This window comes from Dicentrarchus labrax, unplaced genomic scaffold (genome assembly GCF_905237075.1).
Source record: "Dicentrarchus labrax unplaced genomic scaffold, dlabrax2021, whole genome shotgun sequence".
Taxonomy (NCBI): Eukaryota; Metazoa; Chordata; class Actinopteri; family Moronidae; genus Dicentrarchus; species Dicentrarchus labrax.
Window position 1 is genome coordinate 150384 of NW_026136717.1, and position 12201 is coordinate 162584.

Sequence of the window (12201 nt, forward strand, 5' to 3'; positions counted from 1 at the left end):
CTATCTTCACCTTCCACTTTTCTATCAATGGAAAATAATGCTGCTATGACTGGTAATTTACTTTAAGACAAATGCTGTGTATTATTCCAACAGTGCATTGTAGCCACTTCTTACCACAGGAATTAATGAACAGATCTAATATGTTCCAGGTCAGTCTCGGTTAATTGGTCCACTTCAGTCAATACTGGCAGGAGTTGGGGATGACATCATTTTGCCATGTCACCTGCAACCTGCGGTGGATGTTACTGCAGAGACAGTGGAGTGGAAGAGATCTGACCTGAAACATATATTCATCCATGTGTGGCGTGCTGGTCAGGATCTCATAAAAGAAAGAAATCCATCCTACAAAGGAAGAACATCACTGTTCATCAATGAACTGAAGCACGGAAACATTTCACTGAAACTCTCCAAAGTACAACGCTCTGATCAGGGAACATATGAATGCGACCTTCCACTGCTTCAAAAACAATCTTCTGTGAGGCTTGTTGTTGGTAAGTACAAACACAGTGAGTGTTCATAGTGCGGTTTGGTGTAGGCTTTGCATCCAGTCAACAGTTTGAGTGAGAACTCACAACTTATAAAAAATACATTTAAAGGTCCAGTGTGTAGGATTTAGTGGCATCTAGTGGTGAAGTTTCAGATTGCAACTAACTGAACATTGCTGGAGTCTCAATGGACTTTTTAATAAGAAGGTGAGTTAAAACTGCATTGGCCATACCTTGGCCAACATAATGTTTCTGAGATGAGAGAATGCCACTTTTGTTGCATTTCATATACGGGGCATAAAACTTGCAGGAGGTCAGATTTAATTGTTTCATGCTGATAGGCGGGCAGTGAGGAAGCTTTTATTGTTGTTTGTTTGGGGGGACAGCTTTTATTGCCTTTAATCGATAGTGATGGCTGAAGAGTAGGAGGAAAGGGGGGAGAGGCAGAGAAGATGATACACAGCAAAGGGCCATCAGTCGGAGTCAAACCCATGGCCGCTGCAGCAAAGATTTAGCCTTTTCACATGGTGCACCAGATTTTGAAACTTTGAAAGTTATTTTCTTAATTTCAATGATTTGGGGAATAAAACTGTGGTATGGTATTATTGTTAGTATCACTATTTTCCTTTTCACTGACACCACTCTGTTAAACCTTTCTGTTTGCTCAGCATCACACACTGCCTCCTCACCTGTCATCAGTTTATTGGGGATCGACAGAAAGAGAGGAGCAGTGATCCTAAACTGTGACTCTAACAGCTGGTATCCAGAGCCTGAGGTGGTCTGGCTGGACGGTGAGGGGAAACCTCCTCTCTGCTGGACCTACAGAGACAGACAGAGGTCCTGATGACCTCTATACTGTCAGCAGCAGAGTGACTGTGGAGAAGAGACACAGCAACAACTTCACCTGTAGAGTCCAACAGAAGAAGACCAACCAGATCAGAGAGACACACATCCATATTTCTGGTTAACATTTATTTATATATATTTTTTTATGAAGGGATCACTGGTATTGTTTTAAATAGCTGAGGTCAACTGTACTTTTCTATAATTACCATGTTCTTTTGTGTTTTATCTTTTCAGATGATTTTTTTGAGGTTGAGTCCAGCTCTTCTTCTGCCACAGTTGGTTTGGCTGTTACTTTGGCTGTTTGCATCCTGATTATATTGTTACTTGTCTACTTTGTGTGGAAACACAACATAAACAGTAAGTTACAATGTTAAAGTTATTTTAAAGAGAATAATGATAGGAATTATGTCACTGTGTGAATGAAATGTTCACTTTGATCAAAGTACCAGTATTTTCAGCCTGTTATTGTCTCCAGGTAGTCAGATGCTTTGTCACACTCCCTCTGTGTCTCATACAGACTAACAAGGTACCTTTAACACAGGGCTGTGAAACTCAAATAACCTTCCGGCCACTGTTGGAGTTGTTAGTTCAACCAAATAGTAAATAATAATAATAATCTTGCAGGATATGTTTAATAACATGTGACGGGTTGGAAATGGCCCCAGAGCCGGTATTTTTAAGGCCCCTGCTTTAACATCTGTATGAGACGCACAACAGAAACCCATCTGTGTCTGGTGACGTCGTATAAAGAGCAAGAAAGTCCACATATGAAGGTGGTGGGGTGGATGGATGGGTCAAACTAACCCAGGAGACTGGGGGTCCTGTCCTCTGTAAGACCAGAACTCAATGTTGATTGTATCTCATGTCATTTTAGGTTTTCAGTTACATACGTTACATATAGTTCACGTGACTTGTAGAGTCACTTATGTCACATGATTAACGTAAAGTAACACAGTTATTTTAATGCAAACCATGACCTTTTCCTTTTGTTGCTTGACAACCAAACAGTGACTGTTTCACAACGTTAACCATGTGTTAAAAATGTCTCACACAGATGTTAAAGGGTACCATGTCTATCTGTATGAGATGTAGAGGGTATTTGATCACCTGGGATAAGAACTGATTGGTATTTCACAGGTTATAGACCTACAAATGTGGTTTGCATGCAGCTTTTCGCGCACGCGCCAGGAAGATGAATGAATAATGTAATTTAGACTTTAATATTGAACCTTATTTTTCCACAGAGACCAAGAGAAAGCACAGGAATCAAACTGATGCAGGAACAAGGAAAAGACAGTCTAAAAGTAACAAAAGTGAAGATCAGTGTGTCACTGAAGAAAGAGAGAGAGAGACACTCACGTCACATGAAACGGTGCAAATGGAGGTGAATGAGGGTAAAGAGAAAAAGAAGAACTCACATGTAAGTAAAGAAACAGGACTTTGCTTTCAGGGATTAAACCAGGAAAAGTCAGGAAAAGAAAAGTTTCATCAGAGCAGGAAGGATAGAACATATTAACATAAAAAACAGTAAATAAAATAATAAACACAAATATGACATGTTGGAAATGTGCTAGCATTAATGAAAATATTTTCTAGGATTAGCTTTTTTTTTTTTTTTGTCTCTAATCTCAGTCTCCTTTCTCTCTTTCATATTAAGTGGCCGTTGGTTACCAGCCAGAGGTTCCAGGATGAGAAGCAGAGGAGGAAGGAAGCTGAAGAGAAGCTGCAGAATAAGACCACAGAGGTTGGTATTTGTATTTTCCACAGAAGGTTTCTTTCCTTTAAGTTCTCCTTCAGATTGATCTCTATCAAAAATATAGCATTGTGACTTTTAAATATCAAACTCTCCTTTGTTGTCATGATCCCTGCTGAGATACTGTACATATATTTGTAACCTGACAGACCTGTTTGACTGTCACTGTTGTCTTGTTTCCTTTTCATACACAGTACATGAATGTGGTGTTGATTCTCTTTGTATCTTCCCAACCATTCTGTTTCCAACAAACTGAACTGGTGAACAAATACAGAAATGAGCACGAAGCAGTTTTATTTAAAGCAAATAAGAAATATATCCTGACAGACACATCACAGACAATGTATGATATCCTACACAGTGCTGTGACTGATGTTTGAGGTCAGTTCAACTAACTGTTATAAAAGAGAGACAAGAGAAACTCACATAGATTGATTTGGGATGAAGGAGAGCAGAGCTGTATAAAAGTTCTCTCACCATCATCTTCATCATCATCATCATCATCATCATCATCATCACAGATATAAAGCAGATGGAAATCCATCAACCAGGTTTTACAGCAGAAGTGATTTCATGTTCAGGAGCAGACTACTGAAACATAAAGTCATGAAGTGTGATGATGAAACAATGCTAAGTGTGTTTATTTGAGCTGTTCCAGAGTCTGCAGGGACTCACACAGAACATTAGTGTTCAATAATCTCACATTACAAAGAAAACTACCAGCTGAATCTATATTTATTGTGTGTCTGTCTGATTATGATACATAATCTGAGAGGAAACGTTAATGTTCAACAGTCCAGATATTCTCAGGTTCTGTGTCAGGCTGTCACTTCCTGCTGATTAACATCTGTCTGTCTGTCTGTCTGTCTGTCGGTCTTTTAGCTGGAGGACAAATCAGCTGACATGTATATGTTGATTTTTGTTTACAGCCACCTATTTGTTTGTTTTTAGTTTTAAAACTCATAATTACTGCTTTATTTACATACATACATCAACCACACAAAGAGTCAAAGTATTTTAAGATTTTGAATTGGGTTCATGAATTTAAGTAGAGTAGCCTTTTTACTTTAGGACTGAATGTGTTGGATCTCACAGTCTGTCTCCATGTCTCTCTGCACTCCCAGTTGGAGGGAAAACAGGCTGAAACCCACAAACAGCTCCAGCAGGAGAAACAGGACAGGCAGAAGGACGTGGAGACCCTGAAGAATCAGCTCCTGAAGGAGACCCTGTACAATCAGCTGGAGACCACAAAGAATGAGCTGGAGTCCAAGAACAAAGAGGTTCATCTGATCATTACTAACTTAAATGTCTCACAGCTGCACTTTTCTTTTCCTTCCCACTTTCACTGCTGCATTCTGTGTTTATTAGAACTTATACAATGACAAATATCAGGAGCAGGTTTAAAGTCCGATTACATCAAAACCAAGAGACAAAGCCAGAAACAGCATTACATCTTGTATCTAAGATAAGGACCAATGTAAAAAAAAGATTAAAAAAAGATATTCAACTGTTTATTGGGAAAGAGAAAAAAATATTGCAAAAGATTTATTTACAGCTTTCTAACTCCATTGTTTCTGTCATGTTCCCTTACCTGTTTCTGATATAGTGAACATCAATGGGTTGTTTGTCTGTCCCTGTTGTCATGTTCCCTTACTCGTCTTAATGAAAGAACATGTTTCTCATCTCAGCTCCAGAAAGATAGAGTGCTAACATTGGTCTTTATGCAGTCTTACAGATATTCTCTAAGCACTTTATTATGTGCACATGAGCCTGTTGTTATCCCATCATTACCTTGAGCTGGTTTTACCCATTATTATCAATTCCAATACCAGCACTACTATTATTATTAAATATTACTGCATTATTTCCTCTGTAACTGCCATGGTATTACCCACTATTACCTTGTTTTACCAAAGCCTCACACTGACCACAAACACACATTAAAAGATATGATGATTTAAAGCTGCTAAAGGTGATCTTTGTATAATAACACTGTATCAAATGCCAACATGAGGATCATATGAAAAGGGTGCTTCTGGTAGTGATGAAGCTACAGAGCATTATGAGCTGAATGTGCAGCTCCTCTCAGCTTTACAGAGCTTTATAGTGAGTTTCAGCTCATTGTTTATCTGTCCACACACAGCTTCACAGTGTTGGTTCACTGTCACTGCTCTCATACTGTTACTGTCAGAGGCAGGAAGCTGTTTCAAGAGAACAAACTGTAAAAATCCACTGTGCACTACCTGCTCAGCATCAAACAGCAGACAGCAGAGCTGTACAGGTCAGATCATGGAGTACCTTCCTGTTATTAATTAATACATTTTATATTTCATTAATCCCCTAATGGAGAAATGTTTCTTTTCACTCTTTTTATTTTATTGTGTACACACACAGGCTGAAATGCACACTCATGCACATGCAGGGCTTGTGGACATACAAACAGGGAGAGAGATGGTGGAGTGATGAGCTGCCACATTAGCAGCTCCCCATGAGCCGTTTCTTGGGGTTAGGTTGCCTTGCTCAAGGGCACCTCGGCAGTGCACAGCAGGTGAAACTGGCACCTCTCCAGCTACCAGTCCATACTCCATACTGTGGTCTGTGGGACTTGAACCGGTTCCCAAGTCCCTACACACTGAGCTACTGCCCCCCCACTATGTGATGTTTATCTATGATATAGTATGTTTATCTTCTGTCCTTATCTTCCCTCTCCTCTCTGGGGGAGAAGCTCACTGAGGAGAAGCAGAAGAGTGAGGATGCAAAGAAGAAACTTCAAGCAGAGTTGAACAACAAGGTAAAAGAGGTTTATATTTTATTTAAAGGAAAAAGTCAAATGTCCACATTACAATGCTTCTATTCTTTCTACCTCATTCAGAATTCAACAATCTATTAATATGAACATTTCTAGAGTTTTCCAACTGGACACAAAAGTTTTTATTTGACAGTAAGCACCTTTTGGTGTTGAGGGTCTTGAAGATAAAACTGGGACTTGATTTAAATCTGTTCTGAATTCAGTTTGACCCGCTGCAGACTCCAACTTCACACTGCTGATATTAAACATTACTGTTACATTAATCAAATCAGACCATGGATTTGTCAGTTCAAAGCAGAGTATATCAAAATTAGGAGTCAAGGCCAGAACCAGCAAAAATCTTGTATCTAAGATCAGGACCAAAGTACAAAAAGAGAAGATACTCTGTCGTTTATTGGGAAAGAGAGAAAAAACAAAAAATATAAAAAGCCAAAATACTGCAAAAAATTTATTTACAGCTTTCTAACTCCATTGTTTCTGTCATGTTCCCTTACCTGTTTCTGATATAGTGAACATCAGTGGGTTGTTTGTCTGTCCCTGTTGTCATGTTCCCTTACTCGTCTTAATGAAAGAACATGTTTCTCCACTCAGCTCCAGGAAGAACAGCAGAGGAGGAACAAAGCTGAGGAGAACCTACAGAATAAGACCACAGAGGTTGGTATTTGTATTTTCCACAGAAGGTTTCTTTCCTTTAAGTTCTCCTTCAGATTGATCTCTATCAAAAATATAGCATTGTGACTTTTAAATATCAAACTCTCCTTTGTTGTCATGCTCCCTGCTGAGATACTGTACATATATTTGTAACCTGACAGACCTGTTTGGCTGTCACTGTTGTCTTGTTTCCTTTTCATACACAGTACATGAATGTGGTGTTGATTCTCTTTGTATCTTCCCAACCATTCTGTTTCCAACAAACTGAACTGGTGAACAAATACAGAAATGAGCATAAAGCAGTTTTATTTAAAGCAAATAAGAAATATATCCTGACAGACACATCACAGACAATGTATGATATCCTACACAGTGCTGTGACTGATGTTTGAGGTCAGTTCAACTAACTGTTATAAAAGAGAGACAAGAGAAACTCACATAGATTGATTTGGGATGAAGGAGAGCAGAGCTGTATACAAGTTCTCTCATCATCATCATCATCATCATCATCATCATCACAGATAGAAAGCAGATGGAAATCCGTCAACCAGGTTTTACAGCAGAAGTGATTTCATGTTCAGGAGCAGACTACTGAAACATAAAAGTCATGAAGTGTGATGATGAAACAATGCTAAGTGTATTTATTTGAGCTGTTCCAGAGTCTGCAGGGACTCACACAGAACATTAGTGTTCAATAATCTCACATTACAAAGAAAACTACCAGCTGAATCTATATTTATTGTGTGTCTGTCTGATTATGATACAAACTGTTGTATTCAGCCATCAGTTCTGAGAGGAAACGTTAATGTTCAACAGTCCAGATATTCTCAGGTTCTGTGTCAGGCTGTCACTTCCTGCTGATTAACATCTGTCTGTCTGTCTGTCTGTCTGTCTGTCTGTCTGTCTGTCTGTCTGTCTTTTAGCTGGAGGACAAATCAGCTGACATGTATATGTTGATTTTTGTTTACACCCACCTATTTGTTTTTAGTTTTAAAACTCATAATTACTGCTTTATTTACACACATACATCAACAACACAAAGAGTCAAAGTATTTTAAGATTTTGAATTGGGTTCATGAATTTAAGTAGAGTAGCCTTTTTACTTTAGGATTGAATGTGTTGGATCTCACAGTCTGTCTCCATGTCTCTCTGCACTCCCAGTTGGAGGGAAAACAGGCTGAAACTCAGTCAGCTCCTGAAGGAGAAACAGAACAGGAAGGAGGGGGAGAACAAAAAAGAGGTCTCTTGTTATTAATAAAATAAAATTCCCCCGCCCCCTCTCTTCCCCCCCCCCCCCCTTCCCTTTTTTTTTTATAAAAATAAAAAAAAAAAAAAAAAAAAGAAAAAAATTAAAAAAAAAAAAAAAAAAAAAAAAAAAAAAAAAAAATTTAAAAAAAAAAAAAAAAAAAAAAAAAAAAAAAAAAAAAAAAAAATTTAATAAGAAAAAAAAAAAAAAAAAAAAAAAAAATTTAAAATTTTTTTTTTTTTTTAAAAATTTAGCAGGGAAGGAAGTGAGGAGAAGCTGCAGACTAAGATCACAGAGGTTCGTAGATTTGTAAATATAATTTACTTTAATCACTATCAGTTTATTCATGTTGATTTTCTTTGTGTCCAGCCTGATTTGTCCTCAGTCCTTAAATGTCTCACAGCTGCACTTTGTTCCTCCACTTTCACTGAAAGTTGATTTCCAGGTAGAAGTTGGATGTTTACTTTATATGAATATGTAAAATGACAAATGTCAGGACAAGGATTAAAGTCCTCTTTTAAAGCAGATCACTTCAAAAGCAGGAGTCAAAACCAAAAGCAGCTCGACAGCTTGTGTTTCAGATCAGGACCAAAAGACTAAAATACTCAACTGTATTTTATTGGCTGCAGAAAAAACAAAGAATAACAAATAAAATCCATAATATTGCAAAGGAAGAATTTGTGCTGAACTTATCACAGTGTTGGTTCACTGTCACTGCTCTCATAGTGTGGTTTCCAGCTGCAGCAGCTGCTTTCAGTGAGAAAGCTGTAAGAACCCTATAAGAATGAGCTGAACACCAAGATAACACAGGTTCATCTTTTATTGATATTCATTTTTGCTTACATCCACATATTTGTTTGTTTTTACCTTAAAATCTCATATTACTGCTGTATTATATCTTTAGAATATTTCAATGTATAACAACATCAACCACACAAAGAGTCAAAGTATTTTAAGATTAATTGAATTGGGTTCATGAATTTAAGTAGAGTAGCCTTTTTACTTTAGGATTGAATGTGTTGGATCTCACAGTCTGTCTCCATGTCTCTCTGCACTCCCAGTTGGAGGGAAAACAGGCTGAAACCCACAATCAGCTCCTGAAGGAGAAACAGGACAGGAAGGAGGACGTGGAGTCCAAGAAGAAAGAGGTTCATCTGATCATTACTAACTTAAATGTCTCACAGCTGCACTTTTCTTTCCTTCCCACTTTCACTGCTGCATTCTGTGTTTATTAGAACTTATACAATGATCTGGGGGAATACTCCATTCTGATTGGCTGCAGGGTGTCCATTAATCCCCGATATATGGACACCTTCTAAGTAGTTCCAGTCAAATTGTCTGTTCACCGTTCTAAATGAATGCGCTAGCTGGCGTATCAGGCTGTCTCTAAAATGAGTAACCATAGCAACGGGAACGCAGTCAAAGCCTCTGTTTCCAATTTATTGCAACACCTTAACAAACTAACAACAATGAGTGACTTCAACATTTCTTTTAACTGTAACACTCAAGCTGCAAGAAGAACACTTCCCCTCTGAACTTACTGATCCTTTGTATCACATAAGAGATCAACTCACATCCCGCTCGCTGTTCAACTCGCTGCTTATCTCCCGTTGCCAAGTCGTATCTAAGGTCCGTCCTATTTACTGGAGGAGTGAACAACGTTTCCGTTGCAGGAGGATAATGATTGTTCCAGGTATTAGTCAAACCCTCAGGCGTTACCACGGAAACTAAATTATGGCTTGTGAAAAACTTTATATTTTGATTGTAAAACGCATGAAAATATAAATGAATGGTCTTAATTTATTTTCTTTGGCAAGTGACCATGGTATAAGAGGGATAATGTCCTTCAAGGTGTCCATAATCAGGAATTAATGGACTTTGGTTGTCCATTAATTCCTGATTATGGACACCTCATAGTGCATTATCCCTTACATATACAATGACAAATATCAGGAGCAGGTTTAAAGTCCTTGCAGTGGAGAGCTCGGTGTTTCAAACAGTAAACATGAAATAAATGAATGTTAACATAAAATAATGAAGTCTGCTAGACATTGCAGCTGAGTGGTAAATGAACAGAAACATAACTATTGAAATGAATGTGGAGACTCTATCTTTTAGATGCAGTGCTAACATTGGTCTTTATGCAGTCTTACAGATATTCTCTAAGCACTTTATTATGTGCACATGAGCCTGTTGTTATCCCAGCATTACCTTGAGCTGGTTTTACCCATTATTATCAATTCCAATACCAGCACTACTATTATTATTAAATATTACTGCATTATTTCCTCTGTAACTGCCATGGTATTACCCACTATTACCTTGTTTTACCAAATGCTCACACTGACCACAAACACACATTAAAAGATATGATGATTTAAAGCTGCTAAAGGTGATCTTTGTATAATAACACTGTATCAAATGCCAACATGAGGATCATATGAAAAGGGTGCTTCTGGTAGTGATGAAGCTACAGAGCATTATGAGCTGAATCTGCAGCTCCTCTCAGCTTTACAGAGCTTTATAGTGAGTTTCAGCTCATTGTTTATCTGTCCACACACAGCTTCACAGTGTTGGTTCACTGTCACTGCTCTCATAGTGTTACTGTCAGAGGCAGGAAGCTGTTTCAAGAGAACAAACTGTAAGAACCCACTGTGCACTACCTGCTCAGCAGCAAACAGCAGACAGCAGAGCTGTACAGGTCAGATCATGGAGAACCTTCCTGTTATTAATTCATTTTTTTAAATATACTTCATTAATCCCCTAATGGAGAAATTATTCTTTTCTCTGCTTTTATTTTATTGTATACACACACAGGCTGAAATGCACACTCATGCACATGCAGGGCTTGTGGACATACAAACAGGGAGAGAGATGGTGGAGTGATGAGCTGCCACATTAGCAGCTACCCATGAGCAGTTTCTTGGGGTTAGGTTGCCTTGCTCAAGGGCACCTCGGCAGTGCACAGCAGGTGAAACTGGCACCTCTCCAGCTACCAGTCCATACTCCATACTGTGGTCTGTGGGACTTGAACCGGTTCCCAAGTCCCTACACACTGAGCTACTGCCCCCCACTATGTGATGTTTATCTATGACATAGTATGTTTATCTTCTGTCTTTATCTTCCCTCTCCTCTCTGGGGGAGAAGCTCACTGAGGAGAAGCAGAAGAGTGAGGATGCAAAGAAGAAACTTCAAGCAGAGTTGAACAACAAGGTAAAAGAGGTTTATATTTTATTTAAAGGAAAAAAGTCATAATGTCCACCTTAAAATGCTTCTACTCTTTCTACCTCATTCAGAATTCAACAATCTATTAATATGAACATTTCTAGAGTTTTCCAACTGGACACAACATTTAAGTTTTTATTTGACAGTAAGCACCTTTTGGTGTTGAGGGTCTTAAGATTAAACTGGGACTTGATTTAAAGCTGTTCTGAATTCAGTTTGACCCGCTGCAGACTCCAACTTCACACTGCTTATATTAAACATTACTGTTACATTAATAACTGCATCTTCTCCATTGCAGTGCAAAAGTCAGACTTGAGTCAGGATAAATGTTTCTTTCTGTCACTGTGTGGTTATTTCACTCATATCTCAATTCATCCTGTCTCCTCTCTCGACAGCTCCAGGAGGAAAGGAAGACGAGGGAGGATGCTGAGAAAAGAGAGGAGACCCTGAAAGAAGAGCTGGAGACCACAAAAAACTCAGCTGGAGTCCAAGAACAAAGAGGTTCATCTGATCATTACTAACTTAAATGTCTCACAGCTGCACTTTTCTTTTCCTTCCCACTTTCACTGCTGCATTCTGTGTTTATTAGAACTTATACAATGACAAATATCAGGAGCAGGTTTAAAGTCTGATTACATCAAAATCAAGAGACAAAGCCAGTTACAGCATTACATCTTGTATCTAAGATAAGGACCAATGAAAATAAAAAGATTAAAAAAAAGATTAAAAAAAGATACTCAACTGTTTATTGGGAAAGAGAAAAAAATATTGCAAAAGATTTATTTACAGCTTTCTAACACCATTGTTTCTGGTATGTTCCCTTACCTGTTTCTGATATAATGAACATCAATGGGTAACCATTCTCTTTACCACAAACTGAACTGTTCTCACTCTTGATGAAGTTGACAAAATACAGAAAGGAGCATAAGACCAGTTTTATTTCACAGAAAGAAAAAAAAAAAAACAGAACCAGAACACATATAAGTTTGATATCACAGAGATCACAGTGACTACACTTATGTTCCTCAGGTCAATAAATTTTTAGTAGAAATTGAATTTTTATAGAACTTATACAATGACAAATATCAGGAGCAGGTTTAAAGTCCGATTACAAGAACCCACTGTACATTAGCTTTATTAGCAGCACACAGACACAGTCAGAGACTAGCTGGTGAACACAGTGGAG

At 38.2% G+C, this 12201-nt stretch overlaps 1 protein-coding gene across 1 annotated transcript in view; it reads left to right on the top strand.

Moving 5' to 3' along the window:
• The window catches only part of LOC127379579 (trichohyalin-like), a 175195-nt gene that overhangs the window by 142844 nt on the left and 20150 nt on the right, over positions 1 to 12201 (top strand). Inside the window, exons 23-24 of the mRNA XM_051429380.1 lie at positions 5810 to 5875; positions 6485 to 6547. Of these exons, the coding sequence (XP_051285340.1) occupies positions 5810 to 5875; positions 6485 to 6547 (129 nt within the window). The remainder of the gene's footprint in view (positions 1 to 5809; positions 5876 to 6484; positions 6548 to 12201) is intronic.